The sequence below is a fragment of the Hermetia illucens genome, chromosome 1, assembly GCF_905115235.1.
Source record: "Hermetia illucens chromosome 1, iHerIll2.2.curated.20191125, whole genome shotgun sequence".
Classification (NCBI taxonomy): Eukaryota; Metazoa; Arthropoda; class Insecta; order Diptera; family Stratiomyidae; genus Hermetia; species Hermetia illucens.
The window spans coordinates 64580567-64604873 of record NC_051849.1 but is presented as its reverse complement, the minus strand read 5'-3'; the positions used below and the strand labels follow the sequence as shown (position 1 = coordinate 64604873).

The 24307-nt window shown below is 41.3% G+C and overlaps 2 protein-coding genes across 5 annotated transcripts in view; one reads left to right on the top strand and one right to left on the bottom strand.

The window, feature by feature from the left end:
* Positions 1-24307, top strand: part of LOC119652307 — a 710323-nt gene that overhangs the window by 332785 nt on the left and 353231 nt on the right. For all 4 annotated transcript variants that reach the window (XM_038058200.1, XM_038057485.1, XM_038059052.1 and 1 more), the window contains one exon: positions 7708-7760. The gene's annotated coding sequence lies outside the window, so the exon portion shown is untranslated. The remainder of the gene's footprint in view (positions 1-7707; positions 7761-24307) is intronic.
* LOC119651160 overlaps positions 7409-24307 on the bottom strand; it is a 28581-nt gene continuing 11682 nt past the window's right edge. Inside the window, exons 3-7 of the mRNA XM_038054613.1 lie at positions 15348-15510; positions 14975-15096; positions 14737-14877; positions 7895-8105; positions 7409-7477 (exon numbers count right to left, since the gene is read on the bottom strand). Coding sequence (XP_037910541.1) covers positions 7409-7477; positions 7895-8105; positions 14737-14877; positions 14975-15096; positions 15348-15510 — 706 coding nt within the window. The remainder of the gene's footprint in view (positions 7478-7894; positions 8106-14736; positions 14878-14974; positions 15097-15347; positions 15511-24307) is intronic.

Here is a 24307-nt window from a genome sequence, read left to right as displayed (position 1 = left end):
TCTCCAGATGTTGTTTGATGAACTCTAGGATTATTTTGGTCAATATCTTCGCGCAGGAGGAATCATGCAATTATCCCTCATGTAATTGCATGCAAGCGGGTCCCCTTCTACCAATCCAAGCGATATATTGTATATCAAGCTATTTCGTGATGCGATATTTAGTATCGAATTTGTAGAAATTGTATTGGTGGAATTCCTTTTGTTATGGCATACGTTGCGCTGCACTTTTCGTCCTTCTCGCATATTCGCATCAGATTCTAACTTTCGTCAACCCGCCATCACAATTGCGCAGTCAGGTTTTGCCACGTCCTTCAGGGAAGAGGCCGAAAACTTTATTTGCGCCAGAGGTGAAAACACTCTTGATGGTGGTCTGGTGCTCACTGATATACGCAGACGGCTTCGTTAAAGTTTGCGTTGTTTGCGCAGTAAACAAAAATCCTATTAATGGAATGTGGAGACTTTGGGCAGCCTCTGTTATGCTTTCTTGCGAATCATACTATATCGCTTCGGTTAAACCCAGCACATTCACCTTATATCTTCGGAGCATTCACTAAAGTTGGGGAAAGCAAGCATTTTGGAAAGCATCGGCTTTTTATGAGAGGAATGAATTCTTTGCAAAAACTAATCATAAGCGGTTTTCGGTGGCCAAATGCCGTAACCCTGAGTCCAGTCCCTATTCGAGGTCTTGTTAACGTTTCGATGGTGATAGAATTGCGAAATTTTCAGCTTGTTGTCCACCGATTTCTATCCTTTTTAGTCGTCTTATATGACAAAACTTTGAACTTATTCTGGAATGAGCATTCCAAGTTCACCCGTTCAAAAAATATTTAGTTGTTACCTGACAAACCCGTTTCCTAAGTACATAGTTATTCAAATCTATGCGATTTCGTCTCCTCTCTTCTGCCCCGAAAACAATATGGCTTTTGGATTTTTCTAGATGGAGTACAGTTCCAAGCACTCCAGTGACGTAAATTAGGTCCATTGCACAATCTTCTGACATATTTTTCAGCCGGCTTCCTATCTACCACACTTACACTTCTGTGAGTTAAAGAACCTAAAGCAAAAAGTGTTATAGTTTGCATAGGAAGTGGAGCTCCATCTCATCCTCTTTCTGACATTGACCGTACATAGCTCGATTATTAGCAATCACTCCTATAAACCGATGATAGTTTATGGACTAGTTCAGAGGAAGCATATATCGCCATGCATATGCTTGCCTGTTTATTACCATGTTTGAGAATGTGGGTCGCGTTCTTCGATGTTTCATACCCCCACCCGTCGCTGCTACATTTACGTGCAGTGTAGCAACGCCATCACAGCTTGGCTTCCCCTGGCCTTGCTAAATGTAGCCGCCCTACTTCATGCCCCGGTAAAGTCCTAGTGAGATGGCTAAGGAGTCGTAATATTAAAGGTCGCTTATAAATTAAATACATTATGTACTAAGATAGACCACAAAATTTATATGAGTAATATTATACCACTTACGATGCGGCGTATCATTCCTGGAAAGCATTCTTCTCTGCTGAGGGTGAAAATTAGTATAATTTTCGAATGTAGCTTGGCGCCGAAATGTGAATCGCGACTTGTACGGGCGGAATTTGCATCCTTGCCCCTTGGCTATCAAACAAATGCTTTCTGGAATATGTGCACATTGGTCGCTTTTTTTCAACTGGAGCAAGAGCCTTGTCAATGTCATTTAGACATTCGAGCCTAGGCGAAAAAAGATAATGAGACTCTTGATAGAGCTCCACCTATCAAAGCGTACGGATACTCTATCTATAGCAACCAATGTGCCTTATGACAACGGGGGTAATGTCGTGGGTTGCTTCACCGTGTCTGCAATAAACCAATTCCAGGCACCACCAGCACGCTGCCTTCTTTAACATAGTTCTAGAAACGCTGCGTGCCTTGAGAGTCATCAGACGATAAACCGAACTCACCTGCTTTTGTGTTTTTGCGAATATGCAAGTGCCTCCGTCCACACAGACGACTCATATAGTAGAATGGATCACACTACTTTAGCTATGCGGGCTCCGACTGTATTTGGCAATATTCTTGTAAATGCCGCAGTGGCACAGCTGCCTTTTGACAAGCATACTCTAGATACCTTGTAAAGCCCAGTTTGCCGCATCAGCCCCAGGTATTTATTAGCCGACTCAGAAACAACGACAGTTTCACTTTGACAGGGTTTTTCTCTCTACCGTTTTTTTATAAAGATCGCTATCGTTTCCTCATAAGCCACGGTCAGTCCAACCGCGTCCAGCAGGACTTTATCGCTTTCCTTACCTCTATACCAAGGTGCTTCGCTTTAACTAAACTACTTCGGAGATGGGAAACGAAAGCACTCCATAATACATAACATTTCATAACAAAGGACCGTGATGATGCACTTTTGAGACCCTTATCAGTCCCGTATCAGAGAGTCTTCTAGAAGAAGTAAAAGACGAGCAATTATTAATAAACACTTATTGCAGCTAATACTCTTTAACTCATCATCCATCAGAATTTGCCGTATTCTCTTGCCGATCGCGTGCTTATCATATCCACTCTAGAGTGGTTGTGCCAAAACCTTGCTACCACTCCGGGATTCCCATATCGTTTTTAACAGTGGGTAAGAGTTATTTGTGGCTTATTGAGTTTGGGAAGCGACACCAACTTTTGCCTTTTCCACTGAGTAGGGAATTATCATCAACGGCGCAACAACCGGTATCCGGTCTAGGCCTGCCTTAATAAGGAACTCCAGACATCCCGGTTTTGCGCCGAGGTCCACCAATTCGATATCCGTAGAAGCTGTCTGGCGTCATGGCCTACGCCATCGCTCCATCTTAGGCAGGGTCTGCCTCGTCTTCTTTTTCTACCATAGATATTGCCCTTATAGACTTTCCGGGCGGGATCATTCTCATCCATACGGATTAAGTGACCCGCCCACCGCAACCTGTTAAGCCGGATTTTATCCACAACCGGACAGTCATGGTATCGCTCATAGATTTCGTCATTGTGTAGGATACGGAATCGTCCATCCTCATGTAGGGGGCCAAAAATTCTTCAGAGGATTCTTCTCTCGAACGCGGCCAAGAGTTCCCAATTTTTCTTGTAACAACCCAAGTTTCCGAGGAATACATGAAGACTGGCAAGATCATAGTCATGTACAGTAAGAGCTTTGACCCTATGGTGAGACGTTTCGAGCAGAACAGTCTTTCTAAGCTGAAATAGGCTCTGTTGGCTGACAACAACCGGGCGCGGATTTCATCATCGTAGTTGTTATCAGTTGTGATTTTCGACGCTAGATAGGAAAAATTATCACCGGCCTCAAAGTTCTCTCGCGCCGCCTGCTCGATTTGGATGAAGGCAGTTTGTACGTCTCGGGTGGTTCTCCCATAATGTCGATATCGTCAGCATAGGCCAGTAGTTGGGTGGACTTAAAGAGGATCGTACCTCTTGCATTTACCTCAGCATCGTGGATCACTTTCTCGAGGGCCAGGTTAAAGAGGACGCACGATAGGGCATCCCGTTGTTGTAGACCGTTGTTGATATCGAATGGGTTTGAGAGTGATCCTGCTGCTTTTATCTGGCCTCGCACAGTTTTTCCATCGCTTGCCGCAGAGGGAAAACCTGATCTATTGCTGATTTGCCTGGAGTGAAGCCTCTTTGGTATGGGCCAATGATGTTCTGGGCGTATGGGGATATCCGGCCTAGCAAGATAGTGGAGAGTATCTTATAGATGGTACTCAGCAACATGATACCTCTATAATTGCTGCACTGTGTGATATCTCGCTTTTTATGTATGAGACAGACAGATGATGCTTCGTTGCCAATCGTCAGGCATTGATTCGCTGTCCCATACCTTGAGCACAAGTTGGATGAACCAGTTGGTGTAACTGGTCGCCTCCATATTTAACCAATTCGGCTGTAATTCCATCGGCTCCTGGCGACTTATGATTTTTTAGCCGATGAATTATGCGGACTGTTTGTTCTAAACTTGGTGGTGGCAGTATTTGTCCGTCGTCTTCAGTTGGCGGGACCTTCAACTCGCCGACGTTCAGGTTGTTCAGTAGTTCATCAAAGTACACAACCCATCGCTCTAATATGCCCATTCTGTCGGAAATCAGATTTCCCTCTTTGTCTCGGCAGAATGAGCATCGATTTGTCCTTTTTTCCTAAAAATTACCAAGTCAATCATGATTATTTTTGTACACGTATTAAATTACATACTTTATTTAAATATTGCATTTAATATAATCTCCAACAAGAATTGTTCAAATACATTCGTTTGTTGATATTAATAGGCTGACCCCAGGGAGAATATTGGGTAGAGCCATATGTTCGTTCGGTTTTTGGAGTGAAAATATTTTTTTTTTTCATGCAAAGGATAAATTTTAATTGATAGTGCATTTTCAGTTTTTGTTGATGACCTCTTGCCATCTTGCAATAAATCAGCTGAAATGTGTTACCACAGCTGTTTGATGATCAACGGGTTTCCTGTTGAAGGTGTTTTTCAAGGACTAGAACAAGTGGTAGTTAGATGATGCAAGGTCTGGTAAGTACGGTGAAGGGTCTAGCAGAAACCGAGGCAAAATCAATATTTGTCAAAATCATCTTTTGCTGATTGCAAAAGGACAAAAGTGAAAATGGTGAGGTTTAGGTGCCTGCGGCCACTTCATGAAACAGGTCAAAATATAGATACGGATGAATCAGCCCGAAAAGTCTATAAGGGCAAAATCTATGGTAGAAAAAAGAAGACGAGGCACACCGTGCCTGAGCTGGAGCGATGGTGTAGGTCAGGACGCCAGACAGCTTTTAGGGATATCGAATTGGTGGACCTCGGCGTAAAACCGGGATGTCTGGAGTTCCTTGCTAAGCAGACCTAGACTGGAACCGGTTGTTGCGCCGTTGATGATGATGACATACATGAAATCGTCAAGTATGGCAAAAGGATTGGTATATGGATGAAAACGAATTATACTTGTGCTGCGCTCTAATTTATTACAAAACTACTATGTTTTCTTTTTTGTTTTCCTCATGTGAACTGTTTTACGTGGGAATAAATGCTTTGGACCTTTCATTTATCCTCTCATATGTGCGTTTTTCAATCTCCTCTCTCCTAGAACAATTTTTCGCTTTATACTAACAATATTGGTAGTCACATAATACGATATACGACACAAAATACAACAGCAACAACAATAGGCCTATCGAAAAGTGATCTGGCAGGATCATGAGAATGAAGATTTTTCGGACTTGGCCCCGCGGAGCTTTTTTCTATTTCCGAGAAGAAAATCGACGAGAACTCGGAAACTCATTGGGCGTGCAAAGGTCCAATTTTAAAAAGTTCTAATCGTTTGAAGATAAATATTTTTTTTTAAAGGGGCCCTACTTTTTGAACAGACCGTGCAAATGTCTTTGAACAGTTCCATAACTTATTTTAAATGTTTCCGTAATCTCTCACAATCTAGCGTTCGGTGTCGCACGACCTGCCTTGATATCATTCGAATTAATCTCGGTTGGCAGACTGTTGCATAATCCACCTTCAAGGCTCGTATTTCCGGAGTGAAATTCGGCAGTACATTCTGTTAGGGCATCGTCTCCGTGAGGCTTGTGTGCCTTTCTTAAAGCAATGAAGTACAATATGGATAAAATGCACATGTCCACCCGAGTTTGCAAGGGACGCATCTGAAGTGGCTCTGCCACGAAGCCTCACCGCAGGTTATCTGGTACTATGGGAACCGGGATGGCCCCCTGAGAGCATATGTTCCAGGAGAATTCCTGGAGGATGTGTTCTCGGCCCGGTTATTTGCGGATGGCCCCCTAGTGGGAGTTTCATGTTGGTTGTGGTTATGCCTACATTACGGGCAGAGCTCCTTGGAGCTCAAGCGTGGAATTGCGCTGTGGAACTCGGATGCCGTACCCCTTAGCTGCGGCAGAGGTGTTATATAGACCTCGCATCTGCTGGTATGAATGCTGAGCCTGCACTCAGTATAAACCAGTACCGCGGTGCTACACGGCAGGTACTCACGTTAAATCCCCAGAACTTTCATCACATGTCACTATTCTGTGTGAAAAGGGATCGCTTTTGTTGCTGGAGAGTAAAGAACAGCAAATTTCCATTCCAAGTGCTATGTTTTGCTCCGTAAGGGCATGCGGAACCCATTTTTTGAGCTTTTTCACCTTTCCAAGTTGTTGCAAGTGCCGGGAAACTGTCGAATAGTGTACATCCAGTTTCTCTGCAATGTTTCTCACAGACTGACGTGTGTCGGATTCGACTAGCAAACGCAGCTCGTCGTTGTTAGTCGATGGTCCTGGATGTCCACGTGGCTCAATTTGAAGGTTTACGTCGCCTGACCGGAATTTTTCGAACCACCGTGGTTCGTTCGCTTACTGTATCAGCTCCAAATGCGCTATTAACGCTCCTGGTCGCCTCCGTTGCTTTATGACCGAGTTTGAACTCATGCAGAAAAAGTATACGTTCTTGGCTCTTTTCCATTCTTTTTTCCTTTTTATTCCCTGTTATCACAACGATGGTCAAAACTAAAATGACTCCTTGATTAAATGTAGGAGTATTTATGTTTCATCATCCGACACCAACAACCCCAACTGGTGGTGGTTTGATATAGCAAAATCGCAACTAACTTGACTTGATTGCGAAATCGGGCATTTCATGTGCAACAACATAATAAATTAATTACCACATTTGGTTGAATAAACGGCATTAATTTTGACTGTGTACGATTGTACTGTGTAAAAAGTAGAATCTGTGGAAGTCTAGACACTTCCCTCAAAGTTTTAAAATCTCGACGCAATAAGTATTATATTTGAGCCACATGTCCATGTTAGACTATTTATGTAAAACGAGAAAAGAAGGATCTTTCTTTCTTGGTTACTATTTTGTAAATTTCAATAAAAGCCTTCTTCTTCTTTTCCTCAGTGGAGAAAGGACAGAGACAATGAGGATTTTCGAAATATGGTATTTATTTAAAGAAACAAAATTGTAGTCAAAAGAGGAAGGTCCTTCTGTTTTTATTCGCATATAAATTGACATATGGCTCAAACATTTTTCTCGCGAGATTTGCAAACTTTGGGAAGGAAGGAATTAAGATCTTTTTTTCTTTTACTTGAAATGCTGGCTATCGAATTCATTCCAAAAATGACTAATTTGATCAACTATTTAGTTTCATATTTTGAAATTCTTTTATTATTTTAATATATCCTTATAATAGATTCAGAAGTGCGTCCTACTTTCTCGCAAACAAAACGTGGTTTTGTAAAATATTTGAGTAATTATATGCAGCAGCATCTATCTCGCTACGATGAATTGTCATATTCTGTGGAATAGTCACTGACATTTATAAGCTAACATGATGTGGCGCATAACGTTGGTGAAGCTAGTTAAGAATTGACCTCCAATCCTGATCTAGCCATGGGTTATCAGGTAAAACATTTGAACATGTCCGGCAGCTGCAGGCTGATGAGCTCCTTGGCGCTATTTGTAAAAATAAGTAATTAACTACGTGTTAGGTACGGCTCGAAAAATTTTGAAAAAATCATCATCAATATTCAATTTATAGTGTCGTATTTTTATTTTTATTATTTTATTGATTATGTCCTATTAAAACTGTATTTATTATTTTCTTAAACTTTTTTTTTTATTTTAATTCTTTTTTTCACTATATTACGAATATATCTATATATATCTAATAAATATCTTCTTAGTTTTTCAGATTTGCGATCGACCGTTAAATGTTGCTATAGACTCACAGATTAGAGTAAGTCACATTCTTACAGATACATTGTTTTACATATTTCCTTACATTGAATAAATTAAAGAGCAATCAATAAATAGACAATATATAAAGTAAATTGCCGAGTTTAAAAGAAAAGGCATGAATTATTTTCTTACTTTCCTGTGTTTCCGAATCCACACTTCCCCACAAAAGGACAAAGTTCCGGCTATGGCACCGATTGCAAGAACAATGAATGCACCAGCGAAATGTTCCAAAGTGAGAAATTCTCTTTTACGGAAACGAATACTGTTATCAATTGACACATTTCTCACAAACATTTTATAGAAGCTTTGAGATCCCGACAAGTACCCAATCTCTACCATACGTCTGAAAGAAAGATAAAAGTTAGGATGTGTGTAGTTTTATTATCCTATAGTACTTCTGAAGTAGCATAAAAGATAGTCACTGGCTGTGCTTTGTTATGTTAGTTAGGAGAGAAGTTACATATATCAGTTTAGGGAATTTATATTAAACTAAATTAGATCCTGTAATAGAATATAGTTTCCTATTTTAGAATAAATATTTATTTTTTGATTCAAACCGTACATCGGAAGCTTCAGATATAATATTTTGCAGTTCTTTCAACAAGTTTTTAAGATCTTTGCCTTCATAGATAGATGTGTTTATGCTTTGTATCATTTTCACACCAGAAAATATACATATTGAGCTATGCAAAAAGCGATAAAATAATGTCGTATTTTTCGAGTAAATTTAACTGTATATTTTTATTTATTCAAATAAACAGAATCAATCGAAATATCCATCATCATCGATGGTCTTTGGCATCTTTCTGGTAGAGCCATGAGCCCATCCGAATAGAATTTCTGTGCCTTGTGGGCAAGAAAACTGAAACGAATGATTTTCACAATCACAAGAGTTTTGACGAGACTCTTTAATGATCAAATGCGATTGTGCAGTGGTCAAACGTGACTGAGACGACCAAGAGGGCAGAGCTATCCCAGAAAACTAAAATGGTGGCTAAATTGACTGTGAAATTCCACCCGCAAATATTTAAGTTCCATCGAGTGCTTCATCGACATGTGCTTGGATGCCTCTGTGCTAGCTTGGCTCGGGGATGTGAGCGGGTCTTTTGAGTACTTCGATCCCTCACATGTCACTATATCAAAATTCAAGTGTTCCTTTCGATCCGTGGATCCGCACCGAATCCTGAAAAATAAAAACAAAGGCGATTCGCGCCAGCCTATCGAATGACCAACACGCAAGCTAAACCGTCCGCGCGCGTGGGACCATATAACTCCGGACCCGAGCGGCGCGATCGAAAAGGAGGATTCACGACGGATCGCGTCCTCGATCGATGTTTCTTCTTCCTCAGATGTATTGTGAGGCACGGCCTTCAGATTAAAAAGAAATTAGCTCGAATTCATTTCCATTTATATTTCAAGGTTTTATTCAACAAAAAAAATCTATATATAAACAGGAAACAATAAATATTAAAAAAGAAAAGATACAAATTCGAATACAACATAAACAAAGATAAGAAGGAAAATATATGTGATAAAATAAAATAAAAGGAAATAAAATAACTTGAGAATGAATTCGAGGCATAAGTACATAAAATATCAAAGTACTAAAAACAAAAATAGGGAAAGAAATAATAAAATATGAAAAAAAATTATGGTAGTTAACAGAAGGCATGCAATGAAGAAATGAAACTCAGATCACCAATTTGTACAAATAAATTTTGAAAATTGCCAAATTTTATGAGTGGATCTTCATTTCCTAGAATCCTAACTGGGGAGGAAAAGATGATGGATAGGCTACGAAATGCAAGCCTGGTTCATTCCTCTTTATTTAAAAATGAACTAGTTTCAACCACGGTGCACTCTCTCACGATTCAATAGTTTTTCTTCGTTCTGATATATCGCCGTTATAAAACTAATCCAAGCAAAAACTAATTATTCGCTAAACCATCTTACTCGCTTCAAAAGTTGCCCTTTCACCTTCTCTTCAAGTCTACCACAAAGATAAACGTTCCCACTAGTTTCCCTCTTCTTCCAAAAATGAACATTTCCTATCTCAGTTATGGTTAATTTTCAATCTTTTCAAATTCTTCAATACTTTCTGGACGTTTAATCGATTCCATTAAATGAGAACGCAAATACTTGAATCTCCAGAAATTCACGAAGTCCCCTTTGCGCGAAGAAAATGACAACTCCCCTCGACATTAACTAAGGACGGAAACGATGTTCCTATTCAGTTTAGTTTTTTCATTTCCTTTTCAAAAATTCACGCCCGACATTTTATTAGATTCAAAGTTACAAAAGTTGCTTTAGCACTGTCTTATATCACAATTTCTTAAGGTTTCTTAAGGGTTTCACAAATTGCTGCAAAAACAAGTCCGGCTTTCTTCAAGATGCCCAATGAACCCCCGATCCAGTTTATCAGCTGTCCACTCATCAGCCGATTTCGGTCCCACTCATCGTGATTCCACTAAACATTACCTTGAAGTTCATGGCGGTTCAGCGGCAATATTGACACTCTATTTCTTGGTCAAAAGCAAAAGAACGGCTATAGCATTCACCTAACAACATGGTGATCCTTTCGTTACGTTGGAACGGTTCGTTGTGGAAACAATAAAAACGTTCCACAATTAGGTAAAAGCCAATGATGTGAATGTCCATTTTCTGCGTTCGATACTGACTTGCATTATTTGAAAATTAAAATAAAATTTTGAATTGTTCCAACGTAAATAAATTCTTGGGGTTAGGCGAAAGCGACCAGTGATTAGCTTTTCTGTAAAATAAATAAAATTACTCAATTTAAAAGTTACGTATTGAAGTTAAGAGTTGAAACTGAAATGTAGTGATGGGCAAGGAAAGGAGTAAATTGGGAAAGCTAAGGAGTTTTAGGACAGGAGAAAACGGAGGAGTATTGCTTATTATTAAATGCATTCTTCCGTCATATTGTCCCTGCGTCAAAACTTCCCAGTCAAGCACCTGTAGTTTTTGTCGGGTGATCAGAAATATTTGTGGTCTCACGAGGTCCTGCTGGAAGAAGACGCCACAGGGTTTCGTTAATTCTGATCGCTCTTTCTTAATTGCTTCGCTTGGTGTCGTTGACAGTAGAGATCTGCATCAATAGTTTCGTCAATGAAGAGAAGTTCATAGTTTATTTGTAGTCCCACAAGACACTGAGCATTACATTCTTATTCCTCTATTGTGGCTTTGCGAACGTTTCTGAAACTTTTGATCGCTTTTTCCACGACCGTTTTTGTTGCACATTGTCGTGTGTTCTCATCCCTAATAATCCTTCGTTTCAACAGTTGGCTTGTTTCTTGAATTTTACAGCAGTTTATTGCTTCATATTGCGGAAATTGCAAATGGTTAAAATAGTAAGGTGATGAATACTTAGTCGCTGAGCAATCTCACGAGTGGCCGCATCTGGATTTTTATGGAGTTTTTCCATTATTTCATCGGCTTGTTCCGTGATTTGCTCTCCATAGCGAGGTGCACTTTCTTCATGCGAAATATCCAATTAACTATCGACGGTAACGCGCACTTGTCAAAATCGGTGCAGTGTTGTCATACAAAATACAGTTCAACCTTACTTCTTCACCAACCTAATATATTTTTTAGTTCCAATATGGCGGTGATAAGGCTGCCTTGGACAAAAAAAATGACTTTTTAACATAATGTTTCAGTTCTGGAAATTGTGACGAAAAAATGTGTAGGCTTTTGGGTGAAAAAAAATCAGGACATTTGGAATTTTTTAGCTTCGTATGCCGTTAACAATATATACAATAATTCAAAGTAATAAAAAAAATCGTAATTCTGGTACGGGCTGTAATTATATAGGACTACAAGAATCCCCCAAAATTTGGACAAAATCACTTGAATAGACCGTTCACAATCATGTAAACCAGTCTAAACACAGAAATCGGGAAATCGGACAGGATGGATTTCAACATGACAAATCCGGCAACGACAATAGAATAACGATTTGCGCATTTTCTCATGGAACGTGCGCTCCCTGTACAGATCGAATGCTGCTTAGTAGCTAGCCGATACAGCGATGCACTGGATAGGGACCAGTTTCCTGGAGAAGAGCCACTACACCATATATTATAGCGGCCATCCAGTAAACCATGTGCTCGGAGTAGGTTTCTTAGTCAGCAAAAAAATGAAACCTGCTGTTATCGGCTTTGAAAATATATACGCGAAAGGCTATGCACTCTGCGTTTGTGAAGCCAATTTAGAAATGGGGATGAAGCATCAACAAATGATCTTCACAACCAAATTGGAGGTCGCGCCAGCTGAAGTCGGCGGACAAATATTGCCACCACCAAGCATGGAAGAAACATATGTCGCCAGGAGCCGATGGAATTACAGCCAAATTATTTAAACATTTCAGGCGCCCAATTACACTAAGCGGTTCATCAACTGATGTTCAAAGAATGGGATAGCGAATCAATGCTTGACGACTGTCCCATATATAAAAGGGGAGATATCACGCAGTGTAGCAATTATAGAGCTATCTTGCTAGGCCGGATAGCCCCATACGCTCAGAATAACATTGTTCCACACCAAAGAGGCTCCACTCCAGGCAAATCGGCAACAGATCAGATTTTCTCTCTGCGGCAAGCAAAAACTGTTGGAATATGGACATCAGTTGCACCATCTTTTCATCGGCTTTAAAGCCGGCTATGACAGCATAGCCCCTGCCAAGTAAAACAGATAAAATCAGCAGGGTCACTATCGAGACCATTCAACATCATCAACTGTCTAAGACAAGGGAATGCCCTATCTTGCGTCGTCTTTAACCTGGCCCTCAAGAAAGTGATTCGTGATGCGGATATAAATGCGAGAGGCACCATCCTTTTCAAGTGCATCCAACTAATGGCCTACGCTGAGGATATTGACATCATGAGAAGAACAACCCGAGATGTACAGTCTACCTTCATCCAAACCGATCAGGCGGCGTGAGAACTTGGGCTGCACATTAATGACAGCAAAATTAAGTGCATGGTGGCAACGTCAGCGTCAAAACCGAAAGAACGAACAACGTCGGATCGCACCGGTGAAATGAAAACAATGAATATAGGAAACTATAAATTTGAGACTGTTGAAAGTTTCTCCTACCTAGGGTCGAAAATAACAACCGATAACAGCTATTAAGATGAAATCCGCGCACGGTTATTGGCTACCAGTAGAACCTATTTCAGCTTACAGCTCAAAGCTCTTACTGTACAAGACATTGATCTTTCCAGTCCTTATGTATTCCTCGGAGACTTGCGTTCTTAGTAGCAAAAAACTGCGAACTCTCGGCAGCGTTCCAGAGAAGAATATAATAATCGTTGGCGCAACACTCCATGTTGGATCGGGGCCTTGAAGTGTGTTAGAGCACTTCATTCAAGACCGTAACGGTACACTAGGAGCAATGTGGTCAGCATTGCGCTCGCCCGAGATTATTACCCTGATTTGACCCAGGTACTCATTCACAGCTGAGTCGACTGGTATCCGACGTCAAATCACGATACAAATTCCACTGCCACCAGTGAGATTTGAACCGCGAGAGAAGAATGCTCCAAGGAATGTTTGGTCTCCTACATGAGGTTGGACGATTCCATAGCCTACATAACAACGAAATGTATGAGCGATACCATGACCACCAGTTTGTGGATAAAATCGGACTCAATAGTTTACGGTGGGCGGGTCACTTAATCTGCATGGATGAAGATGATCCAGCTCGGAAAGTCTATAAGGGCAATATCTATGGTAGAAAAAGAGGATGAGGAAGACCCTGCCTGAGGTGACGTAAAAGATTCCGTATCAATTAGAGTAACGATTTTTGAGATAATAGACAAGCAAACAGAAGATACACCGATTTTAATAAGGCTCTGTTTCACACAAAGCGTAGCTTGCAGAAGACCACGTTTAGAAGAATGTTGTTAGAAGTCCGTAATATGCGCGTGCCTATGTAATATCTTGTATGTTATATCTTATTTTTGTGGAGATCATCGACACGCTAATGCCAGGGGACACCGGATATATGGATATGTAAATTTCTGACTTTTAAACTGAGACCACTACACCAAATTCATTTTGAATGGTTGAAATTTAAATTCCGTATCTCCAAGTAGATTTAAGCACCGATTTCTAGCTCTACTTCTTACAGTTCAGAGGGACTGGTGCTTTTTTCCACAGAAAAATCTTGACTTTATTTTGATTTGTTGATTATTTAAAAAGGTCTCTAGCATGATGTTTTGGTTTTTTGTTAGCTCCTAGATCCGATCCGGCGAATCGAATTCCAAGGCGTATAGTGTAAGTTAGAAAGTCGTTGGAGCTACACAATGATTGAGTTTTCGCCGCAGTGTTCATTTGTTGTGCCAATCTTTGAACATGAAGCGTGTTTAATTTCAAGGCTTTATAGACTTCTCATCGTCTATAATTGGCGGCATAATTTTGTCCACAATTACTACATTTTCTGCTTGAAATATCCTTTTCGTTTTTGGTGGAAAAAACGGTTTCATGGAACTCATCGCAGATTACGCACTCGTTCGGAAGTGTATAATATGATTTGATGTGGTCAAGGTCCTGACAGTTCATGCACTGGACCATTGCGTTTATATGGTTCTTTCACCGCAATTCTCCTGTGCAAAGGATAGCGAAGATTGTACATCGGCCAAACGTCTTTTTTCCCAATTTGCGAGTCTCTGGATTAAGCTTAACTTTGAATAAACGTTGGGGTATCCTGTTTCCATTCATTATAACACTAACAAATTTCACCGTATATTCTTTCTTAGTAAGTTCCTGTTTTATTTCATTTGGATCAACTTGCGATTCAATGTCCTCGATTTCAACACGCGGACCTTTACCGCCCTTAAGCTGGTATGTGTAATATTATTGTAGTTGCCTCACCAGAAGACCTCAAAAGTAAAATTCACTATTTCCCTAAATGTAATAGTAAAATATGATCTGAAAATAGAGAAAACTCTCACCTCAGCAGGAAATTGAGTTTATCTCTTAATGGAAATCCTTTCGTCATATAAACTTCCACAAAGCTTTTAGCGATTGGTTCTCGAAATGTGAAGATTTTGGTATTCTGTTTCTCGAAAGCAATCACGTATTGAACATACATTCTGCCAGAAAAAAAAGTGTTTACGTAAGCTGAGGAAACTCCTTCATTCACTTCACTTTCGACAAGCCAATAATATATTTGATTCGATTTTCCAATACCTATTTCCAATGGTAGCGAAAGATTTTCGATGCATTTCTGTGATGCACGTTTCAAAAGAGCACTCCTGATTGTTGGCGATGAAATATCTGGACTCGCTGTCATTGATCCGTTTCAAATGCACCTGAAGTGGAAGGAGAGTGGATGGATATAAATATCGTAAATTGGAAACTTCAATTTGAAGCGAATTTTTAGTCCTTGAAATTTTAAATCACTAGAAATTTCATATTTCAGAGACTTTCCTAGAAATTGAGAATCGTTCTTATCGGGTTTTATTGAATGAAATATGATACAAACGATTTTAAATATAGCAAATCACTTGAAATTTTGGATGAATAACGAAAGTAATATTTTCCCTAATTTTTCGATTCCTACCTCAAAATTTTTCGTAAATCCAAAAGGAAGTTTGCTGTTTTTTAACTCTGATGGCGTCGATATTTGCTTTTCAGCAATTGGTCTTGTAAGCACAGACACCAATTGCACTTGATACATCAAATTTATATGAAAACAGTAAATAATCCAAGTAACGAGGATGAATCTGAAAACGAAGAAATAATAATACAAAATCTAGTAATTAGGTCAGCTTCGATTTGGTTTGTTGATTCAAAAATATCTGGAAATCTAAATTGGTTACTTTATATTCAGTTACACTGGGAACTTTGATTCGGTTTGGGTTTAGGTTCAGTCCAGATCTGCTTGTCTATTTCCAAAACTCCAGAGACATTTGGCCATAGCTTCGTGAGATAGCAGCCATATGTCATTCGAGTAGTCGTGTATTTGCAGCCCTCTACGCCCCCCTGCCAAGCCAGCATAAAGAACGTAATAAATAACGAAAAGGAAAAAAAAATGGCGATGATATGAAATCCTGGCGGACTTCGCTTTGGACTTTCGAGTTCGTCTGAAATTTTACTACGGTGCAACACGTAACATTTTGCTGGTAGTTTCTCAACAATGCACATTTCGCGGGGAGCATGTCAGGTTCACTTCGTGTCACGTTGTCGAAAGCGCTGTCAAAATCTTTGAAGAACAGGCTGAGCTGCGATGTAAACTCTATTCACTAGTCCTCGATGATTCGAGGGGTTTAACGTGGTTGGTATAGGAGAATCCAAAACGAAAACCAGTCTGCTTTCCGTCTATTAAGCTCTGGAGGTTAATTATGCGGTATTAGAACTGATGGTCCTTTAAAAGATATTAACCAAAATGAACTTGTTAGGTAAGCTTAGCACGATGATGCGGAATGGTGTAAGATTCGAGTAAGTCTCAATCATAAGACGCAAATTCGCTGAAAAAACTAAGTTCTTTGAATCATTGATCAAACAGGTGAAAGCCGTTTGCATTGCTGGCTCCATCGTGGAACTATTTAGGAATCGTATGTCTGTGTGTGTATGGTGGGGGAGAAGCAACAGCTTCTGAGCACTCAGGCCGTATTGGCCCATTGTACTCGCCTCCCCCGTCTAACGGAATATTCCGGATTCGTTAACGTATCGCACGATTTCCGTTAGTGGATGTGATGCTACCCGTCGCAATTGGAGAACATCGGCACCAAAGATCTGATGCCTGATGCGTCCATAGGCGGGGCATTCACATAGGAAATGCTCCGTGGATTCCGTTTCCTCATTACAGGAGGGACACGTATCATCTTCGGTAATTCCTATTCTGAACATATGCCCAGCTAGTGAATTATGGCCTGTCAGAATGCGCACAATACACCTTCAAGTGCTCCTGCTTTTCGACAGGATAAACTTTGCGGTACGTTCGGTTCTGGCAGGAAAAGTTTGATGCGTCGAGCAGCATTTAGGCTCTGCCACCTGTCATTATGGGAAACTTGTTCCCAGTTTTTGAAAACAGATTTAGCCAATGCTACTGATACTCCAATTGCTGGCTCCGGTCCCGGCATAGGGGAGATTGACCCCTCTTTCACTAAAACGTCCGAGATTTCATTTCCCTCTATGCCACAGTGACCAGGTACCCAGAGTAGTTGCACCGTATTGAATCTAGACATAGAGTTCAAACGGTTTCTGCATTCCTGAACGATTTTCGAGGTGATCAAAGGACTGCTCAATGCCCTCAGTGCAGCTTGACTGTCACTGCAGATTGCGATGCGCCTGCCCTTCAACCGCTCGTCAATCACCCAGTTTGCCATCCTTAGGATCGCATAAACTTCGGCTTGAAAAACCGTTGCATATTGTCCTAAAAGAAAAGCCCACTTCTCGTTTTTATTCGAGAGGTAGATTCCGGTTCCAGAACTCTTTTCTGTTTTTGAGCCATCGGTGTAGAAGACTTCCGTATATCCCGCCACGCATTCCTCTGGGTCTTCCCAGTCCTCTCTACGCTTCAGGGTAACTACATATCTTCTACCAAACAGATGTATGGGGACACGAGAATCGGAAGGCATTGTAGGAACTGGATTCAGTCCTCCCAGTAACTCTTCCAATGCTCTGTGCCCCCCCACATCCGTTGTTTTCCCATAGATCTTAATCGAATTAGCCTATGAGCTGCTCTCATTGCAGTGCTTTGAATAAATATATCCAGGGGCTGCAAATTTTGTAGTGCATTCAGAGCTGCGCCGGATGTCGTGCTTATGGTACCAGTAAAACCCAGACAAACAGTTCTTTGCAGTGCGGATAGTTTACGGTGAAAACCTTTTTGTCTCACCTTAACCCAGCACACTTCGGATGAATATACGAACATCGGCCTAATGACGGCAACGTATATCCACATTACCACATGAAGTCTGAGTCCCCATGTCGAGGCAAAGGTTCGTCTGCACAGCCCATAAGTTGTGAGAGCTCGTATACTCTCGGATCTTCTCAGATAGGTTACACTCATTTAGTTTAAAATCCTTGAACTTTTGATAGTAAGTAGAAAAAGGAGATAATGTGCTCTCCCTGCCTTAAATATCTAAAAGTGAAAAGTGCCCTCGACTGAATGAAATGTCATCTCTGGAGTATGACTAATAAAGAGGAAACAGATTTTTTTTGACTTATCACAACTAAGCTCTGCGAATGAATGAAGCAATATGAAAATGTCACATCCATATCGACATAAAACTTCAAAATGGGATGCATCAAAGCTGTCCTCTGTCACCAATGATTTTATTGTGATGATATAATTTTCCTCCTCTCTACTCATCAGGGAGTATAAACCTGATGAGTAGAGAGTAGGTCACTGGATCTCTGCCTTTATAGTTGTCAGGAGCACTGAACCAAGAATTTTACTCAATTGATTCTGCATTAGGAGAAAGGGACCCTCATGCAGCATAGTCTCAGATTAAATCGGAATAAAACACAATTTTTGGCGACCGATCACCAGGAAACAGGCACTTTCACTGAGTGACAATGATGTGCCCAGAATAGAGCGTGTCGGATCAATACTATCAGCAAATGGAGAACTGTGTTATGAAGCTACGCATGAGCCCAACCTGGATGAAGTGGTGCCCCACAACTGATGTTTCTTTATAGACATGACCTATCAATGAACGTTTCAAATCTAAAATCTACGGTAGTATCGTCCGCCTTGCCACCCTCTGTGGTGGCATTAGCCAACTATAAAAGACAACGAACCTCGTCTCGCAGTAATGGAGATGAAGATGATGCGTTACACTAATGGCGTAACCAAGAGGACTTTACAAGGAACTTAACCCCGGTGCATTCTTCAACATTTTCTGGTGATGGGAGATTCTTACACATCTTCGATTGCGATGGGATGGGGCGAAAATTCCGCATATAAGGGCTGGTGTTAGTTTCGTGTATGTGGTGCAGTCCATTGGTGTGCTCACGTGGTTGCAAGGACATGGCTGCGAGTTGCTGCGAGCACGTGGCAGCATCTGATATAACAATAGAAGCAAGGGAAGTGTGTTAAAATTAACATTTTGGCCACTCAAATGCAAAAAACTTGTTGGCAAAAAAGTACTTACTTGTCCGCAACCAAAATCCATTCTACCTATCAATATCCTGCCATCATTGGACAGCTGCTCACAAATTCCCATATTCTAGCGAGAATGAAAGACAAAGCTTCCTTAAAGATTCAGTTTGGATATTAATGGATCACTGAGGAAATGATGCTTCAACATTCCTGTAGAGGAAGCTTGATTGAAGCAAACATGTTCGCTTTCTTAGGAAGTGAGGGGGAAATAAGTAGATGCATCCGTTTCTTGTTGGGATAGTATAGGGAAACGCACACAAGAAAACCACATCGGTAATGGACCACTTATCTACCTCGTCTCTACCCGGAAGGTCCCCTTTGCTACTGGATTTACTCGTCCTGTATATAGTCTTCTTGGGCGTAATACGCCTTGCCCACATCTGCAATGAGGATACCTGCGTCAATATGGGGCTGTACTGATCGTGGTATGATCACGTAATTCGCGCTAATGAGAATTCACTTGCCAAGGTTAGTCTGAACATCGAAGTCGATGATAAGCGTTTTGGCCGCACGAAGCAACAGTGACTTGATACGCTGGGTGGTGATTTGGAAGCCTTGCGACTGCATCCATCGACAGAGTAAAATGTCATCACTGATCACGACGATCTGACCCCGCTTGTGAAGGGCACAAATTCTGCCTCCCTCATGGGAACCCAGGAACAGATACAGTCAATTTTTACCTCTCTTGAGAAGAGTGCACTGGCACCGTTCGCAATGGTCAGGATCAGGCGGCAATGACTTGACGCTAGGATGAATAAGAACCTCCTGGAGCATGAATTATTCTCTCTCGAGTCTTTAGTATAGTATGTGATAAGATAGGATCCCGACACTCGATATTGACGTGAAACTCCTTTCGATCGGTATTCGTTAGTAAAATCGTGAAATCTTTTCGAGGCGAGGGGATCCTGAAGTGACCGTATGTTCACCCAGCTCAATGACCCGCCCAACCACCTAGCCAGACGACCCAGCAACTAGCGTGTCCAGTACTGAACGTGTCAAACATAAATGAATTATTACATACATATACTATGGGGATATTTATACTACCCAGCACCAGAAGTTTCGTATCCGCAGTCATTTCATTGAAAACGAAGAAGCATAGAGACGCGCACGAAGTTGTTTGGGAAATTTGTTTCGACGGAGGCTAATTTTCACAAATATAAAGTGATTCCATGTGCAGGGTGAACTTCTATTTGATTTGCAATTTCACGAAAAAACTAGTATTGCGATAAATTTATTCCAAGCTGGACACGAAAAGACTACTGCGGATAATATGAATATTCTCACGCTAGCTGCTGGATGGTATCAATATTTTCGTCTGTGCTGGACGCGCTTCGTGTTAGAAATGCCAGCTGCTGGATCGTATGAATAGAGCCTTAATCGTTGATAACTGCATCGGTTTTTCAACATCTTCTAGAAGATGAATAGACGATAACGAATAAATCGCTCCACATCACCCTTTAGATTACTCTTGACGAATCGCATTCTACATTCCTCAATTTTTGCTAATGAATCATCTGACGGAATAGATCATTTGACAATTACCATTGTGTTTAGTTACCAGTGCAGGTAGGAATAGACGTATGCGGCAAATTATTGCATGAAGCACGCTTGTAATCGGAGCAACATTTAAATGTCCTCGCTTTCCGATTTTGAAAAAAATCGCCCCAAGCACTTTGGCATTGGAACATTGCTGTATGTTTTGATAGCCCTGATTTAAGTGTTTGCAGTATTTGAACACCTTAGCTGATTTCAGTTCAAAGTATAGTTTGCGCCTGGTTAAATGTGTCGATGCCTCTAATGATACATTCCACAACCCGTAGATTATTGCTGCTTAATAACCATGATAATATCTTTAGAAAGAGCGGACTGATTATTGCTTGCTGTTTGGGCAACCTCTGTATTTAACGTATCAGTACCTGGAATCTCAGGGCAAGTATTCTCCTTTTTTTCGTTCATGCAAATCTTAGAATAACATGTCCGCTGCAGCTCAGCCGCGAGCTCGTGTGAGATTCTTACTCACTAAAAACCACCCCCGGCCTCGCTAGCCCCACGGAGCCGCCTTTTAAGTATTATTTCGTTGAGTGGGTTTACATTTAGGCACTTGTGTATCTCATCATCATCATCATCAATGGCGCAACAACCGGTATCCGGTCTAGGCCTGCCTTAATAAAGAACTCCAGACATCCCGATTTTGCGCCGAGGTCCACCAATTCGATATCCCCAAAAGCTGTCCGGCGTCATGGCCTACGTCATCGCTCCATCTTAGACAGGGTCTGCCTCGTCTTCTTTTTCTACCATAGATATTGCCCTTATGGACTTTGCGGGCTGGATCATCCTCATCCATACGGATTAAGTGACCCGGCCACCGTAGCCTATTGAGCCGGATTTTATCCACAACCGGACGATCATGGTATCGCTCATAGATTTCGTCATTGTGTAGACTACGGAATCGTCCATCCTCATGTAGGGGGCCAAAAATTCTTCGAAGGATTCTTCTCTCCAACGCGGCCAAGCGTTTGCAACTTTTCTTGCTAAGAACCCATGTCTCCGAGGAATACATGAGGACTGGCAAGATCATTGTCTTGCACAGTATGCGCTTTGACCCTATGGTGAGACGTTTCGAGCGGATCAGTTTTGTAAGCGTATGTATCTGGTATTAGGAATTCCAGTGAAAACCGTAAACTAGTTCTTCTTCTATCTCAGCGTCTCCGTAATTATACCCTTTGGGCCACGATCTATCCCTCCGCTTGGTGCAGATTTCCTCTCATTGTCACGAGCACTGCATTCAGAACAATTATTATTATAATACAGTAGTCGGTCTCCCGGTGTTTTCACTCGAGCTATACTCTAACGTCGGGAATGAGCCTATGCGTCTACTCACCCTTCGAAGTCTCGTTCCATTTGCGTCACCAGAGATCATATGGCTTTGCCCTTGCCGTACTCCTGCATTCTTCGGGCCCCTCTAAACGTCTTGCAAGGTACAGCCCTTTCATTTTTTTCACTAAAACACTAGTTGGGATCATGCCCGCCATCACACCCTCAAGACCATCAACCGGTAAATGGAATCAACGTGCTTCCTTCTGTTAAACAAGCTCTTCCGCCCTAAAAAGTGACGCGTAAGGCAGAATGGATGGCATCACTCCGACTAGGAGCAATCTCCGACAATGTTTTCGACTGTCAATTTTTTGCAAATGCCGCGGTGGCACCAGTTGCCTTTTATCATGCGAAGTTTAGGTTTTCCCTAAAGTTCAGTTTAGCTTCAACCATTACCCCAGGTATAAAGGCGATCGAAGTTCCGAGCCTTATACAATGCCTGCTGTTCACTTTGGGACCCTCGTCCGTCTCGCTTTTATTTCAGTTTCAGTTCGCGATGTTAAATATGCTTTTAAAATCCAGTGCCAAAACGGCGCAGAAGCCGTCAGAATTCAGTGAGCCTTTTGCAAGATTCACCACCGTATTTATGGTATCCATCATAGAGTGGGCACGTCGAAATCCATACTGGCGCTCCAACCGGCCGTTGCTTGTTTCGGCGATAGGTAACTGCTTGTTGTAGGTGACTGTCTCCATTATCTTCCTCATTATATCCAACAGACAAATCGGACGATATGATGCTGGTTTTCCAGGTAGATTACTGTGTTTGGAAAGCAATACCCAGTTTTGCTTTTTTCACTGAACAGGGAATATTCCGTTCTTTAGGCACGCCTCGGAGGTGTCTATGGAAGATCGTACCTAGTCTCAACATTCGCAAGTACCACATTCAGCTCCGCAACCTTTCGTTGTTGTTAAAATTCCCATTCTTCATCCCCTGACAGAGTATGCAGTTTGCGTCAGCTCCGCAGTCCTTGCTGATAAGGCTTTTTGTTCGCACCTTCTGCATTCATTCAACCTTTCATTTGCACTATTAGATAACCTCGCGATGTGGCCGAAACCAAGGCATCTACCGGATTGTTTCTGTGCTGCCTACTTCCTAAGCCGATAGATAACCCATCCTATTCTTACTGTTCTTGTTACCAACTGTTTGACTGCTTCATCTACTGGTAGGTTGGTAATAGTAGTTTGTGTCGCTTTGGAATTCGATAAATTTGAACTCCTTTTTTAAGATCTCGCGAATCGAATCGGTAATCTCATTTATGCATTTGCAAATGGTATGATCTCTGGTCTGCTTCATCAGTTTCTTGTCGTTAGCACTTTCCGATTTGATTCAAGGTCTGTGGTAAAATCTAGTGCGGCTTGCGGTACCTTCCAAATTGGTTAATGCTAGGTCAGCCTTCAGCCTCTTAAGAATATTTACGTATGATCCTTCTCCTCGTTTGAAGATGATGGTAACCTCCGGCCGTATCCTCCTCTAATTTTTCTTTTTCCAAGGTGTCGCTCTTCTCCTGGGCTTCATCGTAGGCGATCCTGATGGTTCTTACTAGCCCTTATTATTTGACTATTCCGGCGTTCCCTGATAGACTCACAAAGTTCTGTGATCTTCGTACCCAGGGTGATAGACGCAACCTCTTTGCCTGAATTTTATATCGCTCGGATGGTTAAGCGTCTCAGTTTCTTCATTTCCCTGTTACATTGTTCCCACTGAAGAACGAACCTGACTCTCTATGGAACCAATTCTACTCCCTTCCTTGTGCATATAACATTTATGCCAGAGTAGTCAACATTCCCACTACTAAGACTGCAATGGTCTTTGGATATCGATGGCGGGGAGCCTCCTTGTCCACTACCAGAAACCGCCGTCCCTGTTTTTTCAAAGCCCTGTGCAGATACCCTCGAGTTATTTTAATCGCGTTGCGGAATAGTCCCTGGTCGTCCGAACTACTAGACCCTTCCAGTAGTGATTGAAGATGGTAAGTGAGCTCATCCATCTTCTTCTTTATTGTTTATCTTTGATTAGGTAGTACCAAATCAAGTTCCTTGAATTGGCTCGAAGTCTCCAATAACATCACAAGCGAAGCAAGATAATAAGGATTCTGCTTCCAGGGGTGAAATTTAGTGTATTTCACCCCTTGTCATGCATTAAGAATGTCTATTTCAGTCTAATAAATACTGAACGTAACGATTGTCCTTCATATGCAATAATATATCATTACAAATTCTATCGATGCAAGAGACGCAGGAAAATTTCACTTTGCAATATAATCACAGCTTCCCCAGTATCCTTTGTAATCATTTACGTAGTCATGTCATATTCGCACAAGCATTATCTGTTAACAACTCGTTTAGGACATTATTCCCTATTTTCAGCCTTCAAATAAGCAGTTTCCTTCCATCGCCTCCCATCACTTCCAATGCTATTCTCCGGGCATCATGTTGTAAGACAACCAAGCATCCACCAATAAAGACCAACTTTTAACTTTTTTCATCAGTTTAAAAGCATTAACAACAAACTCGAAACTTTCTAGGGGGATGGG